Genomic DNA, 17,398 nt, shown 5'->3' with positions numbered 1-17,398 from the left:
GTCATAGTATTTCGTTAAAAAAAGTTCATAGTATAGTATGTCATTAAAAAAAGTAATAGTATGTTGTTAAAAAAATTTATTGTAGTATTTCATTAAACAAAGATCATAGTATAGTATGTTGTTAAAGTCATAGTATAGTATATCGTTAAAAAAGTCATAGTATAGAATGTCATTAAAAAAAGTCATAGTAAAGTATGATGGTAAAAAAAAAAGGTCAAAGCATAGTATTTCATTAAAAAAAGGTCATATTATTGTATGTCGTTAAAAAAATTCATAGTATAGCATGACGTTAAAAAAAGTGGTTTAGCTTGTCAAAAGTTAAAAAAATAAGTCATAGTATATTCCTTCAAAAAGTCATTAAATAAAAGCTATAGTATGTCGAAAAAAAGAAGAAAAAAGTCAGTATCGTAGGTCAAAAAAGTCATAGTATAGTATGCTGAATAAAGTCATAAAAAGTCATACTCTTGTTTACATTATACAGTATGTAATGTAATTTACTTGTTATAGTACACCATGTTTGCTCTTCGTATAGAAAGAACCCATGTAATTTGTTTTCTAACAGTAAATCGTACAATATACCAGTCGTCAACGTGTTAAACTTAACAGAAAAATATGTTTTTCCAAAGATCAAATACTTCTTTTTAGTTTTTGTTTGGGGATGTCACACCACCGTCCACATTTTACCACCGTGCGTACCTCCTCAATTTCCTTTGTTCATTTTTACCAGTGTGAACAGATTTGATACTTAAAGACCTGCTTAAAATGAGTTGGATGGACACAAACTGAGCCCCCACCACAGAAGTAACACCGTGTTTAAACACCAAAGTCGCCTGCAGCACAGATCAACTACATTATGCAATTCCAGCACACAATTATGTATTTAAAGTAATTACAATGGATATGTAATTCAAAGTGATTTTTATTTCAGTCAGGCTAAATCGGTTTCGATACCAAAGAAATGTAAAAATAAAAATAGTACAACAAAGTACATAATTTTACAAATACTCATAATGGAGGTCTGACATATTAGAATAATCAAATAAATTCAAACATGTCACAGTCATAACAAAAATAGAAAAAGTCAATACAGTACATAGAATGCATTAGGAGCTATATTTAAGTGTTTGCTATACCATAGACTTTACAAAATTCTACTAGAAAAAACTCCCAGTACCAATGGAATATCAGGTAATAGAAAATGTAAAAAAAAAAGAAAATACAACAAAAAACAAAAACACTTGTGGTGTGAGTGTGTGTGCATTCATACAGGTGCAATCTGCATGCAAATTTGCCTCCGTGTGACAAATGATAAAAGCAGCTACAGTTTGTAAATGATTCTGTGTCATCGGTTTTGACAGTAGCGATTTAAAAATGACTTGTGATGTCACTACCAAACTGTTTCTAACGAGCTAGCACAAAACATCTTTGAGGAAAAGGATGCACCTTTTATGATTACTAGTTTCATGTATTGGTCAGTTTCCCCCAATAACAGCATTATCTGACTTATCAAAAGTCAGGATTTTCAAAATAAGAGAATGTCATCTCTGTCTGCTGGAAAAACAATATTGATACTAAATGTTTTTGTCTCATCAGGAGTCCAACTTACAGTATTATGCTCTGTTGTATAGCGTTTGGTTAAAACTGATCAATCCAGTAACAGAATCAGAGATGAAAAGTTGGTTTAGGTGCAAAGTAAAGTAGCAAGGCCAAAGATTTTTGTGCTAACAGCTTAACAAGTCAAAGCCAAAGTTTTTCGTTGGCAAATTAAGACTTTTTTTTTTTTTTAGCATCTTTGTCCCACTGATATAAAATGAAACAAAGATGGGTTGACACGATTATGATAAGCTCCATGGGTCATTGTTGTGTGTATGTCGTGATGGTGAACCTTGGCACTGACCAGCTCCCCTCAGGGAAACCTCTTTAAAAGATTAATGCTCCGATTGATCAGACAAAAGTACACAGACAAATGCCACTACAAAAGTCCACTAGTAACCAGAACAATAACAATAGTAATAATAATAATAATAATATTCCTCGACCGTATACGTGGTGATTTTTTCTTTCTCCCACATTCAGGGAGTAAAAATAGATAATTTGGCAGAAAAAAAAAACTGTTGTCTCGACAGTCCACGCTGTGTCTTTGAGTGTGAAAGGGTGCAGATAATTAGCTGTGCTGCTAATCCGTTTGCTCCTGGGAGCTCCCATGGAGACAGCAGTTACTATGGTTACTGCATGCTCTCTGTCTCTGTATCTAGCGTGTGTAACAGTCCAGGAGAGAGTGTGTGTCTATACTGTATATACGCACAATATGTATGTGTTTGACGGCAAGCCTTGGGGGCTTTGCAGGCAGGTTGGTAGTGATAGTTTGATCCCCATGTTGACTGATTCCCCCCACTGACACTGTAGATATTAAGACTTCTAAAGCTGACCTGCGATCTGGCTCAGCTACATCTGGACAGAGCCTGGAGCTCCGGACTGAGAGGAGGTCCGACGTTTCCATCAGGGGCGGGACTTGATATGATGTCACTCAGGGGTGGAGCTCTGGTTCTGCTGGTATATGGAGGCTTTGTCCTTCAACAGAACCAGGCACAGGTGGCAGCTCCAGCTCCCTGTACAACACAGAAACATAGTGAGGCCAGGCTGAAGAACTTAATTCAGCCCCAACACAGAGAGCAGAGGAATAAATAGGATAGAAGAAATAGGTGCACATTCGATAAAATTGCCATGCCTTTGATTATTTTGGAGAAAATAGACAATGAATCGATGCATATTCTGCAGGCAGCAGGAACAAGCTTTGAGGGGTGTCTCTTTCCCTCGCCGTTTAACAAACCGACAAGTAGAAGCGTTGGCAGAGTCAACTGAAACTGACCAATCGCATAGCAACACGCATAATGTTGGCCTCCATGAGGATCTATTTTTTGCAGAATTTCAGGCAAATCTTAAAAATAAACCAACTATGACGGAACAAATAATTAACTTCTGACAGAGCTCTGCCACCCAGGTAACTGTAGTTTAAAACCATCTTAAAATTACATAAAAAAAGCATGTGATAGAGAGTGTGAGAGTGTGAATGAGAGGGTGATAGAGTGTGTCAGAGAGAGAGAGAGAGTGTGAGAGAAAGAGTGTGTGAGAGAAGAGTGAGAGCATGAGAAAGAAAGCGTGCGAGAGTGAGAGAGAGAGAGAGAGAGAGGGGGAGTGTGTGAGTGAGAGTGAGAGAGACTGGTGACATATAATGACAGCTACCATAGTTACGTACGCTATCCTCCGAAAATGGTGGCGCCACCCCAGAACGCTCCGTGATTCCCATTCCCTATTTTCATTTTAGTGACGAGCCCTCCTCAGAGTTTTGGTGGAGCAGCTGCTTAGTCAAGTGCGACACTTGGTGGTAAAATTCAGTATACGAGTCTAGTCTGGCGTTGGGGTTAATATCAAACCGGTTTGAACATTTTTACACCAGCCCTAGTCAAAACCATGTGTTTTGACATTAGAGCTGCAACGATTAACAATTAATTGTAAACTATTAAATGAATCACCAACTATTTTGATAATCTATTAATTTGTTTGAGTATTTTTTTAAGGAAAAAAGTCAAAATTCTCTAAGCTGAATATCTGAGTCGTGGACAAAACAAGACATTTGAAGGACGTCATCTTCTGTTGACATTTTTCATAATTTTCTGACATTTTATAGATCAAACAACTAAACGACAGCCATATTTGTAGCACACTGGTAATTTTCCAAGTGTGCATCAGGCTTCTAAAGAATGTATTTATGAGGAGAAGATCAGAGAACAGATCAGACCAGATATGTTGCAGGTGCCATGAAGGCGACCTTGGAAAATAATCAACAGAGGATTCGACAGCCCTATTTGTAGCACACTGGTAATTTTCCAAGTGTGCGTCAGGCTTCTGAAGCAGTGGTTCTCAAACTTTTTTTCACCAAGTACCACCTCAGAAAATATTTGGCTCTCCAAGTACAGATCAGACCAGATATATGTTGCAGGTGCCATGAAGGTGACCTTGGAAAATAATCGATAGATGAATCGTCAATGAATATAATCGTTAGTTGCAACCCTATTTGTAGCACACTGGTCATTTTCCAAGTGTGCATCAGGCTTCTAAAGAATGTATTTATGAGGAGAAGATCATAGAACAGATCAGACCAGACCTGTTGCAGGTGCCATGAAGGTGACCTTGGATATACTGGGTGTAGGGGTGCCTCATGGTACTGGCCTTTAACCCAGTACAAAGTGATGATATCAGGGATGTACAACGTGTCCTTTGAGTCTGTTAACTTCTGCAGTGTTAGCTTACCCTCTGGTGGTTCAGTCATGGGGGGGCTTAGACAGTACATGTGGTAGCCTCGGTCACAGTCATCACAGAACAGCAGCTGGTCCTGCAAAAACACAACATCATGTTCAGTCTACTGATGAGACAAGCAGAAAAAGTGAGGCAGTTGTGTTCATGATGAAAACTGATAGCTCATGGCTGATAGCTGCTGCGCTAGTGACAATTGATGATTCAACATTTCATATTATCCTAAAATTTCCTTTTAACTAACGGTACCTCAATTAATTATATATGAGGAGTCTGGTTTAAAAGTGTGGGTGCAGTTTTACAAAGACAAGGAGAGTGAAATGGCTGTGAAGGGATCATGCAATATTTAGCATATCCAATTTGTCAGAGGCTCGTGTTGAGGCTTGCTATCGTCTTGTTGCCAACTTTGCATCATGTCACATTCTTTGACGGTATGTGCATTTGTCTGAAACAATGGGGGCATATTTTGGATAGAAGTGGCTGACAAAAACACTGGAGGTGAAACAATTTCTCACTTGGTTGAATGAGCAGCTGTAAAAACAAACTTGCTTATCTGTTCAGGTAATACAAGGCTAGGTATTTACCTGACCTACATCAGCAACTGTCGAAAACGAAATAAATAAAGCTCCTCCAGCTACACACACACACACGCACCACGCACGCACGCACGCACGCACGCACGCACGCACGCATGCACGCACGCACGCAATAAAACCTGTGAGTAAAAAGCCAGTTCTTTATCAATACACCTGTTCAATAAGCAGAAACATGATGTAAACATGTAGATGTAAACACGTTCATCTCTGTCCGCAGTCTCTCTTTCATTGCCACCATGTTTGCACGCTAGTTCGGCTAATAACAAATTGTTACAAACGAGCTAAAAGCTATGTAGTCTGTTAAGCTTAGTTTGCCACTTATCTGCTGGCTGAGACAAAACAGCCCCCCCCCCCCTCTCTACCAACGGTACCTGCAGGCAGTGAATCACATCAGCAGAGGAAGGAGAACAGAGGACAGCAGGATGAACTGATACTGACTGATGTCTGTGTTCTTCATTCTTTCTAAACTTCACTCAGTAATATTTTTTTTTGTTGACATTTTAGATTTGTTTCCAGTGAGATATTATTGAGTTTATGTAGTGACTTTGCTGTTGTACACATTACTGTTGCTGCTCTAGAAACATTTTGATATATTTAAAATATAAATAAATCAAACTAATCCTGTTCTGAATGTATTTTTTTTAATATTATATTAAAATCCTGCTCTGAATGTATTCTTCTGTAAAATAATATATTAAAAAACGATTATTTAGTTATATCTAAAATATAAATAAATTCTAATCCTGTTCTGAATGTGTTCTTCTGTAAAATAATATATTAAAAAGCAATTATTTAGTATTGAAAAAGAACCAGTAAGAGTATCGATAAAGAACCGAACCGATAAGGAGTATTGATAGTAGGCTAGTATACACGATAAAATCCGAACGATATCCATCTCTACTAACGTCTCTACTTAATGTCATTTTGTTATTGCCAATCGTTCCAGACCTCTGACCTTGAATAAAAATCAGATGCAGACCTTTGAGTAATAAGTTTGAGAACCCCTGGTGTATAGTCAGTAAGAGTACATAAAAACTCACATCATTTTCCGAGGTGCCGCAAACGTTGCAGCACTTGCACTCGATGCACTGCCAGCGGTATGTCTTCACTGCAGCCATCATCACTGGTGTGAACTGCAAGCATGTTGGGTGGCCTGCAGGAAGGAGAAGACATGGGAGAAATTTTGTCCAGTACGAAAAAAATAACCATGAAAATTGTTCAATGTGCCATTCGAGAATATAGAACTTGACAGGCATAGCAACAGTAACTAAGGGGCGCAGGCCTCTGTGAACAGTCAGCTACTAATGAAAGAGACATGACAATTTCATACCTGAGCGTCCACAGTCTGAGCAGGACACCAGCTCTTCCGATTGGCCCGTCTTCTGGTTTAAAGTGGAGTCTCCCAGACAGAAGTCACAGTAATCGTTGGGCAGTGCCAGCCCATTGGGACCCTTCTTAGTTGCTAAGCAGGAGAATGAGTGAAGAAACCATTCAGTGCACAATAAAACTGTTACTCTTAAACTGAAGGACACTGAGTTGAATAAAACTACTTCTTCCACATGAATATGTTACTGTTTGTCTAACGGGAGCAAAATACAGTCTATAAATGAAATATTTAAAAAAAAATTTGTAACACAGTTTTACAAACCTGTTCATGCCGCATCAGACAAACACCCCCTTTTTATCTCAGTAACTGGCTGATGATGTATCTAACTCATGATCCAAACTAATGAATGAATGACAACTGACAGAACGCACTTATTGAATGGATTTGCTAACACGGTGTCGCGTGCACAAAAGAAAACAGTAATGCGATGGATATGTTTGGGGAAAACAAAAAAAAGATGGATGATGGACTTAAAAAATGCTAGGAATCCCAACTGTGCAAGCATGTTTCAGTCAGGAACACCGAGTCTAATCCCAAATTTGGGATTCAAAATCATGAAAATCAAAAAAATGAATAGAGCAGAACAAAACAAAAAAAAAGAATGAGAGAGACTTCCCTTGTATAAACACATACATGCTACATGGCATGCAACCAAACCTCCCTTCCCTCTCTCTGTCTCTCTCTCAGTACTAGAGAGTGACTCACTCTTCTGCTCCTCAGGCTGGCGAGGAGTGGGTGGTGCCTCGATCTCCTCGCGGTCCTCGCCCTCCTCCTCGGCCAGGTGAGAGTGTGTATAGTGGTAGCTCAGTCCAGGACGGTTCTTGTAGCGCTTCCCACAGACTGACACACACACAAACACGGTCATACAAAAGTGTTAAAGTGATGGCGGCAAATTCTACCGTCCAAAAAGGCCCAAGGTGGAACCACAAAACTACAATGTTCATCACCTCACAACTGGCTTTATTTTCTATTTTTTTACTTTTTTCACATGGTTAATATTTGGCTGGCGCGCTAGTAGCAAACTCATACAGCGGAGGTGAGCATTTGCACAGTGAGCTGTGGCCAGCAGGAAGCTACAGAGCACACACGGAGCAGCAGCTCAAGAAAAAAAAAAAAACGCATTCGGACGAGCAACTTTTCAAATTTCTATGCTGTCAAACTTAAGTTCCAGATGGGGTCTTTCAGATCGCACCATGCATGGCAGAAGGCTTGTTTTTGTCTTTCCGGGGAAAATGCAAAAGCCTCTTTTGCTGACATGCATGACACACACACACATTGCAAAGTAAGCCTCTACTCACTGTCGCAAGCGTAAGGTTTGTCCCTCTCCTCCAGCGCCGCAGCTGCAGCCTCCTGTTTTTTCTTGCCATTCTTGTCACTGCGACCCTGGAGAACCCATTTAATAGTTGACACGTAGTACATTAACGAAATATCAATCCCATGGGAACTGACTGCAGAAAAAGACTTGGCACTTACCTTGGACTTGCTCTTGCCTCGTCTCTTAGGGGTCTCGTCCTCAAAGTCATCATCATCCAGGTCGTCCAAGTAGTCGTCGTGGTCCAAGACTCTCTGCAGTGAATGGGTCTGGATTAGGTCTCATTGTATTGAATGTATGAACTCTTCCTTACATTTAGAGTTTGGTGCTTGCGAAGAACTTGCATCCAAGTTGTTGCACTGTTTTGTCTATTTTTGTTATTCACATTGACGTCAAAAAACATGTTTAACAAAAACATGTAGGAGAAGCAGATTGGGTGAAGAAATCTGTCCGTCCTTGGGAACCACAGACTGACTGGGAGAGATAACGTTTTTTGAGGATGAATAAAACAGAATGAAATAAAAACATTAGTACTACCAGACTAATCTAACACCAGACACTTGTAATACAATCCAAATGCCCTCCTCTTCTTTGTCCTGTGCTCTAGTAGCAATATCATCACACAAGAAAGACCTGTGTCCTTTTAGAGTGACTGAAAGTTTGTTTTAACCATTAGTTGGTACTGCGAAGCTCTAGATGTCAGTTGCATTGGCAGAAAACAAGAGTGTTCAGCCAGCTTTGAGCCACACCTTGCGGACACGCCCAGAGGACGTGTGAGTGGTCGCTGAGGTGGCAGGAGGCTCCACGGTTGCTGAGTCATCCTCTGGGGCGCGCAGCTCCGACACGCCGCTCCTCCTGTCGAGGGGTTCCCCCTTCAGTAGGGCCTCCAGACTGCTGCCATCCACCGCCCCCAACGCTTCACGCTTCACACCCACCTCCACATCTGCTATGCATACCAAGCAAAAAGGTAACACATGCATTGACATGACATGAACATAGAAACAGACAGACACACAAACATACCCAAATTAATCACCAGAACAGGTCCTCCTACTTGTGAACGTTAAATATGAACAGATATTTACTAAATATATTTACAAAACTTTACTGGTTAAGTTCTACGAGGATGAATGAACCCAACTTGACTGATTTTGTGATGGAGACAAGTTGTTCCACCAAAAGTGGTACCTGTTTTGATAGGAGGGAAAGCCAAGCGGGGGTCCTCAGGGGGATGAGAACGGCGTTTCTTCCTCCAGCGACGGGCTGGGTAGGTGTACAGCTGCCCTGGAGCTACACCTGACAAAACACAGAACAGCACTTATAGAAGAACCAGAAGGTGGAGCCAGTTTTGGTGTGATTTGTGGTACTTATGTGTCTGAAAATAAATGAAAGGTATGGTTTTGTACAGATGGCATGCTACAAAGTACAGTACAAATTACAATTATTAAAAGAATCACATAAAACGAGAACTTCTATAACTCATTTTCTACGTTTTTAATTGGATTTTTTCAGAGTATTTGTAAAATTATGACATTATTTGATTATATCATCACTGAACTGAAAGTCACTTAATGATAATATTGAATTATCGCTCCACACTCATTACATACCTGCACTCCGGTGCCTCTTCTCCATCCAGATGTAACAGTTGGACTGGGCTACACCCGTCTGAGAGTCCAGGAATGGCATGAGGATGCTGCGCTCAGCGCACAAACGAGCGTTGTAACTATGACACTGCTCCATGGCATCTCTGTAATACTGCTCTCCCAGCCTGAAATGTGAAAGTTGGACACTGATCAGGATAGACTGTTAATAATCACTGCAAATTAAGGTGTACAATAATAAACAGTTTGTGAAACAAACACTGTTGAGCTCTTAATGTAATGTATGCAAGTAGTATCTGTAACTGTGAATGCATTCTTACACTTATGCAATCCAATCTATTGCCATACTTTTTTCTCTTAAAATGGCCTTGTTGTGTTGAAGTTGTTGGCAACATTTACTTAGTGAGACATTTTACAGTTGAAAAACACACTTTTGAGTGCTCTCTGGGAAAGCAAACTATGTAATAGCGAGACTGTTTTCACCTAAAAAAATTCTTTATTATTTCCAAACCAATTTATTGCTACTGATCTGCCAACAAATACCAATATATCTGCAACAAGCTAATATCAGCCAGTCAAATTTATCAGTTGGGTTCTATTAACTGTGCACACTACAGTTAGGAAAAAAGGGACACATTTACAAATAAAACAAACATTAAGACATTTTCTTGAATGGTTATGTGTCACGGTAATCTAACTTTGACTATGTGATCACACAACTTGGCTTTTGTCGAACTGCACAGGATAATTGCTAATGTTCCCAAGGCATATGTGTCTGTTGATATAAACTAACATTGCAAGTGAATGGTAAGGGCAATATTTGCAGTTAAAATTACAAAAGAATGAAGGGAGATGGATGTTTCAAATACAGTTTGAATGGTAAAAATCTGTTCAACCACTGTGGAGATATAAAAGTCAAGAAAACTGTCTTCCCCCTGCAAATGAGGACATATTGAGGGGTATAATAACATCAGTGGATGTAAACTGTGGATGATTTCAACATAAAGACTCAGGGAGACATACATTGGACATTTAACCTAGGGGAAAACACTGCTGAAAACCTAAAACCATTTGAAAGATCTCCTTTATTTGTCATATTAAGAGGATATTGAGCTGGGGGACATCGATAGCCTAGTGCACGTCAGTGCAATCACTGCAAATGGCTTTTACTGGACAACCTACTGCTTCTTTGCTTGCATATTGGTGCCGTAATTCTTAATTCTCACTTCCACCGCTTTGCTATTTCCTTAACATAATCACTAATTACAAAAGAATGAAGGGAGATGGATGTTTCAAATGCATGGTTTGAGTGTTAAAAAATCTGTTCAACCACTGTGGAGATATAAAAGTGAAAAAGTCAAGAAAACTGTCTGCCCCCTGCAAATGAGGACATATTGAGGGGTATAATAACATCAGTAGGCAATATAAGCTGTTGATGATTTCAACATTAAGACCCAGGAGGACATACATGGAACATTTAACCTAGGGGGAAACACTTCTGAAAACCTAAAACCATTTGAAAGATCTCCTTTATTTGTTATATTAAGAGGATATTGAGCTGAGGAAATCACTGCAAATGGCTTTACTGGACAACCTACTGCTTCTTTGCTTGCATATTAATGCCATCATTCTTAATTCTCACTTCCACCGCTTTGCTATTTCTTTAACATAATCACAAATTACAAAAGAATGAAGGGAGATGGATGTTTCAAATGCAGTTTGAATGGTAAAAATCTGTTCAACCACTGTGGAGATAGAAAAGTCAAAAGTCAAGAAAACTGTCTGCCCCCTGCAAATGAGGACATATTGAGGGGTATAACATCAGTAGCTGTGGATGATTTCAACATAAAGACTCAGTGAGACATACATTGGACATTTAACCTAGGGAAAACACTGCTGAAAACCTAAAACCATTTGAAAGATCTCCTTTATTTGTCATATTAAGGGGATATTGAGCTGAGGAACACATCAGTGCAATCACTGCAATGGCTATTACTGGACAACCTACTGCTTCTTTGCTTGCATATTGTAGCTGTAATTCTTAATTCTCACTTCCACTGCTTTTGCTATTTCTTTAACATAATCACAAATTACAAAAGAATGGAGGGAGATGGATGTTTCAAATGCAGTTTGAATGGTAAAAATCTGTTCAACCACTGTGGAGATAGAAAAGTTAAAAAGTCAAGAAAACTGTCTGCCCCCTGCAAATGAGGACACATTGAGGGGTATAATAACATCAGTAGGCTATAAGCTGTGGATGATTTCAACATAAAGACTCAGTGAGACATACATTGAACATTTAACCTAGGGGAAAACACTTCTGAAAACCTATTTGAAAGATCTCCTTTATTGTCATATTGAGAGGATATTGAGCTGGGGAACATCACTAGTCAGTGCAATCACTGCAAATACAACCTACTGCTTCTTTGCTTGCATATTAATGCCGTAATTCTTAATTCTCACCTCCACCACTTTGCTATTCCTTTAACATAATCACAGTTATAATATGGCAGCCATGTCTGGTGTCACTAAAAGGCTGTATCACTAATGATGCACGATGTGAGTGTCCTTCCACGCAAACACAGCCTTTATTCTCGGCTTCACTCTCATTTGTCGCATTGATGTACCATCCTGCTCACAGACTGTTGCTCTTGACTGTACTATATGTCTGCATGTATTAACAGTACACACACATACATACATACATACATAACCCAGTCTGACTTCATTACACTGCGCCCAAACAGCATCAGTAACGATGGAGGCATGTCAGAACAAAAGGTTTGATTGTTAGCACAACAAAGCACCCGCCAAGCTGTGACAGGTTACATGAACTCTCTTCCTTCATCCTTAGGCTGCTGCCTAGCAACAGTTTGGATATATTGTAGTGTAGCATAATAGAAACAAGTGGAGTTAAAGGAGAAGTAGTGGTTCAAACACAGCTCCACAATGAGCTCGCCTCATTTACATGAAGCCACAGCTAACAGGCTAGCATTAGCTCAGAGGATAACGTTATTCTCTTGGGACAGATATTGTGTTGAAGATTGAGGTTAAGGTGTTTACAGTTCACAGCATTCTGCGGTAACGTGATGGTTAATCAATTATACATTCACATCCGTGTGTCTGCTGGTTTAACTCTGACAATAAATAAAGGTTTAACTTACACTTTCACAACACTGTCGACGGCCGCCGCCATGTTTGCTTATTGCGGTTGTGTGAGAGTGTTACTGCGCATGCGCAGAGATGTTAGTGCTCACTACTGCCTCCAGAGGGTGAGAGGCTGGAAGTGCAGCTTTTAACAGCCACATGACATGATGATGTTGTTGGATCAATGCAGCAGATTTAATATGTAATATAAGAGCATTATTATTGATTTAGCAAAATCAACTTTCCCCCCCACATCCTTCCTTCCTGCAGCTGTCAGACTCCACAACCAGCACTGCTCCCCAGTAGACCACTTACACACCAAAGGGGTGAATTGATTTATGTTTTCTGTCAGTGCTCTGATCCCCTGGCATTATCTGTTTTTGTAGTTGTTCTTTGTTCACTTTGCTATTTGTCAATAAAAGGTTTATACAAAAAATGTAAATAAACTGGGACACATTTAGAATTTTTTGTTTTTAAACTGGGAAATGGTCTAAATATTCATCACCACATCACAAAATTACAGAAATCCTGAGAGCTTGGTTCAAAGGCAGAGTTTCTGAATCGGGACTGTGTGTATTTCTCTATGGATTGAGCGTTTTGATACTTTCACAGTATTTATACTGCTTTATAATTAAAAAAAAGACGTAAAATTGGTGATTGTAACACATGCACACAGCAGCAGCATAGGGGAAAAGAATGCATGCATGTGCCCAGAACATAATCTAACATAAGGCGGATCAATTTTTTTGTTTTTTCATCAATCATCAATCCTATTGAAGCTATTGATACTAGTTATGTAGTTATTCAAACTACTTAGATTCTAGCTAGTATCGAAACAAGTATTGGTACAATAGAGTTTCTGTACAGTTCTGTCTCTCATCCAGACATTTGCCAGCCAACCTTTCCTGACTAGACAAACACACCACTGTCGACTTGGGCTGTCAACTTTGCTAAATATGGCAGCTGTTCTACAGCTGATGTCAAAACTGTCCTCAAGAACCCTGCAGTTACATGATTGTGTTTCATTTAATATCAACATTGCCCAATTTCAAACATCTGGAATTGGAGAGGTAACAATGTTTACTGATTGGGCAAGTATGTTTCTGACAGGGTTGAATCAACTCTCAAGTGGATGGGTAAAAACGGAGCATGCGAAACGTTATCTGGCAGCGTGCGGCAGTCAAGTGGCTTCAGTAATTACTCTGTTCTAACTTCATTCCGGGTTTTCTGTTCCCTTGATCTTCGTTTAATCAGCCAATGCAAAGAATGCAAAGTTCAAAATACATACCTGAGCTATTTCGAACTTCACAAAAAGCGCGTTGCCTGCATATTTTGAGTTCACCTTAAAACACTGAGACTGGCTGTATGTTTTAATAATGGTTGCTCAGCATGTCTGCAGGTCCTCAAAAAGTTGCAAAATGCCTTAAATTCAAATTAAACCTTCAGCCATTAATTGATTTTAGGTTTAAATCATGATATTTCAATTTTAACATAAGGAATATATTTGATTTGTTTTTGAGGTGAAAAAATAATGGTAGCAATGTCCGCTCTCTGGGTCAAAATATTCACAAATCACTGCTCCAACTTAACTCTCTGTTTTCTAGCCGCTCCTCTTCACACCCAATTGCCACACAACACACTGTATTGTGTCCACAGTTCAAAATACAATCCAGCAATAAAAAGCATTTTGATATTTTACTGTTTCATCATTTTAGCCACATTAAACTGTACAAGACGCCAGATTACCTTGTAGACTACATTTTATAAAGAATTCACCTTTAAACAATGGAGTATTAACGGCATAGCTACAGGCAGCAGACAGATTTGCGATGATGTATCTGACCTTCCTTCCTGCATTTTTGAAAGATGTCTTGTCTGTCATAAGTTGATGATGGATAGCTGAAGGATATTCCTAGAAGTCTTCAGATTCACAAATGTTAGTCATTAAATTGTCTTCCATTTGATAACATGGATATTTGAATTTTCAACAAGAATCTTAGTTTGTTTTTAAATGGAAATGTGTTTGCACATATGTTCTTGGCCAATTTTTTTTTTTTTTCAATTATTCATTTATCTTTTATTTAACCAGAAAGGTTCCATTGAGATACAATATCTCTTCTGCCAGGGAGTCCTGGTCAAGATGGGCCGCAAGTAAAAAGGCTATGAGTACAAATGGGGATAGATAACATCACAAAGATAATATACCAGCACAAACAGAAACGGATTTCAAGTTAAGTATGACTTGCAGCTCATTCCAAGCTTGCGTGGCGTGAAAGGAAAAGACAGGTTTACCCAGCTCTGTTCGGGTGATGGGGACCAAGGACAATTTTCTGATTTATAGCTACTGAAGAAATATGTCGGTAAACTGAATATGTACTGCAGTGATTTACCCATAAAAGCTTTTGCAATAAAAATGAACATATGTTGTTTTCTCCGTAAACACAGTGACGTACATTGAACCATTTCATATAAGTTACAATGATGTGTATACAGAGGCTTGCACCAGTTACAAACCGCAAGGCAGCATGATAGACTACATCCAGTTTTTTCAAGAGATGATGCATGCATATAAATTGCATCACCATAGGCACCCGATTCAACTGTTATCAGGCCATTAAATAGGCGTTATCAGTCACTATAGCACTATAGATGTGAGTCATTTGGGGCCTACTATGCCTACTATTGTAAAAGTGAAACTTAAAAGCAACGCGTTTTAATATGTTGTAAAACTCAATGAATTGTCACGTTTTGAACACAAACAAAAAGGCTTATTTAGGTTTTGTGATGGAATTTTCTATCTATTCCTTTCGCCTTGGTCGGGGGGTCAGCGTGTCCCTCGTGTTGACGTCACTTTGATACTATCTGCTATTCTTATTGTCTTCTTCTTTTTTTCTTTATTTATTTTTATGTATGTATGTGTGTATATGTGTATGTATATGTGTGTATATATGTATATGTGTATATATGTATATATATATATATTTATTTTTACGGTCAAATTTAACCACTGTGTTATTTTATGTAAAATGTCCCTTTTCACCCATTTTTATAATTAATTTATTTTTATTTACTGGTTTTTGGGGAGGGTGGGGGGGGGGGGGGGGTCTGACTGTATAGAATAACTGTTGAACATAACATTGCTGTGAGCCTTCTGTTCTGAAAATAATAAAAATATGTTGAAAAAAAAAAGAAAAAAAAAGAGTTCACACATTTCTCATTGGTTCAAACACGTGGGAATTTCGCGTGATCACGTGGTCCTATCTCATTGGATAAAAAAAATCACCAGGGGCGTGGGAAAGAAAAGGGGAGACCGCCCACAATGACGTAGACGTATCTCATTGGCTCAGGAGCGTGGGAAAAAAGGGGCGGGTGGGCGTGGTTTCCGGTATGACTGGACGCCGATTAGTTCCGGAAATTCCGGACATTCCGGACATTCCGACCTGTCAAAATGAGTTTGACATTAAGTGGGCCCCTATTCTCTCTTTTATTCTCATAATATTTCAAATTTTTTCTCGTAAACTTCTGACTTTTTTCTCGTAAACTTCTGACTTTAGTCTCGTAAAAACTTCTGACTTTTTCTCATAATACTATGACTTTATTCTCGTAATATTACGACTTTTTTCTCGTAAAGTTATGACTTTATTCTTGTAATATTACGACTTTTTTCTCATAATATTATGACTTTATTCTCGTTATATTACGACTTTTTTTCTCGTAAAGTTATGACTTTATTCTCGTAACATTCCGAGTTTTTTCTGGTAATATTCTGATTTTATTCTGGAAATGTCAGATTTTGTCAGATTTTTTTGTTTCTACTACAGTGTAGTAGAAACACAAAATACAAATATGAACCTGAAAATGAGCACGATATGGGACCTTTAAGTCAAAATCAATATACCCAAACTGCAGATAGGCCTATACAATCATGTTTGCCTCATAATCCTATATGGTTTTATAGGGATCCCCATATATTATTATTTATTTACTCGCTGCTTCCAAGCAGGTTTAGGCATAGAAATAAATGTCATTGCTCATCATGTCATCATCTCTTATCAAGTAACGTTATCAAACTCCCCCTTCCCCGTTTAATAAGGGGGCTATGATCGACCATGAGACAGACAGAGATACAGACAGAGGAGAGGAAGACAGTCCCGGATGAATCCACACAGACAGCCGACCACAGACAGCTCAACAGACCGGTGAGTTAACCGTTAAGACGTCACAGTCGACGGTCAGCTATAACGGTCATCTACATTTGAATCTTCAGCCGTTAGTTAGCCGTTGAACGTTAACTGACCGTTAATCTGTTAGCTACTGTTTGCTCACATTAATCTGGCTGAGTTACAACAAACATCTATCTAGTTGAGGTTCAGCAGTTATTAACTTCACTTAGCAGAGCTGGAATTAAACTGTATAACTGTTCTATGGGTCCATTTTGTGCTACTTTATTCTGAAACTTTCACTAAAGTTACATTTCAGAGGCAAATATTGTAACGTGCTTACTTTATGTGACAGCTCTAGAGAGTCAGTGTATCTTTGGTCATTTGGTTTTCCTTTCACAAACGGTTATTAAAAAAAAAATTCAAAACATTTTTATTTAAAAAAAAAAAAAAAAAACGGGTTGATTTTCATTTTCTAATTCTAAAAAAAAAAAATCACTAGAAGACAGAAACGAAAAAAACCGACCTTTTTTTTCTCCATATTCTGCGACCGGAAGTTGCCATTTACAAAGTAAGAGCTGGTATGAGGAGGGTGCTGTGTATGAGAGAAAATGATTTTTTATTTTTTTATTTATCCTTTCATATTGTAATATATTGTTATTAATTGTTTTTTATTTGTTTGTTTGTTTTATTGACACAAGTAATTACTTTTTTATTGTTTTCTTCCATTTACATGCATGTTCTTTTTAAATATCTATATGTTATAATTTGCTTAATTAATTGTATATATGTATATATATATATGTTTTTGTTTTTATTTAGTTCTTTTTTTGTTTTTATGTATTATTGAATTGACGCTTTGGCAATATTGTTCACCT

The 17,398-nt window shown here is 38.5% G+C and overlaps 1 protein-coding gene across 3 annotated transcripts; it reads right to left on the bottom strand.

The window, feature by feature from the left end:
• Positions 1–901: 901 nt before the first annotated feature.
• dpf2l (D4, zinc and double PHD fingers family 2, like) lies at positions 902–12,532 on the bottom strand. Of its 3 annotated transcripts, none has more exons than XM_074648670.1 (11): positions 12,378–12,532; positions 9,220–9,380; positions 8,798–8,905; positions 8,359–8,555; positions 7,771–7,863; positions 7,596–7,680; positions 7,003–7,137; positions 6,241–6,372; positions 5,951–6,063; positions 4,312–4,393; positions 902–2,609 (listed from the first exon to the last, which is right to left on the bottom strand). In XM_074648670.1, exons 1-11 carry the CDS (start codon positions 12,407–12,409, stop codon positions 2,524–2,526), a joined length of 1,224 nt encoding a protein of 407 aa, XP_074504771.1. In that variant the 5' UTR covers positions 12,410–12,532; the 3' UTR covers positions 902–2,523. The 3 variants fall into 3 exon arrangements, with proteins under 3 accessions (XP_074504771.1, XP_074504772.1, XP_074504773.1); XM_074648671.1 differs by having other exon boundaries at positions 8,359–8,552; XM_074648672.1 differs by lacking the exon at positions 7,003–7,137.
• Between the last annotated feature and the right edge of the window lie 4,866 nt (positions 12,533–17,398).

The sequence above is a fragment of the Sebastes fasciatus genome, chromosome 10 (genome assembly GCF_043250625.1).
Source record: "Sebastes fasciatus isolate fSebFas1 chromosome 10, fSebFas1.pri, whole genome shotgun sequence".
NCBI lineage: Eukaryota > Metazoa > Chordata > Actinopteri > Perciformes > Sebastidae > Sebastes > Sebastes fasciatus.
The sequence above is the reverse complement of the archived record's forward strand: the minus strand, read 5'-3'. Positions and strand labels throughout refer to the sequence as shown.

Coding starts and splice junctions, on each gene's coding strand:
- dpf2l (XM_074648670.1), bottom strand. CDS start 12,409: ATGGCGGCGGCCGTCGACAGTGTTGTGAAAGT. Junction 6,373..7,002: donor CCAGCCTGAGGAGCAGAAGA/GTGAGTCACTCT, acceptor TCTCCTGCTTAG/CAACTAAGAAGGGTCCCAAT. Junction 4,394..5,950: donor GCGGCACCTCGGAAAATGAT/GTGAGTTTTTAT, acceptor GTGTTTTTGCAG/GACCAGCTGCTGTTCTGTGA.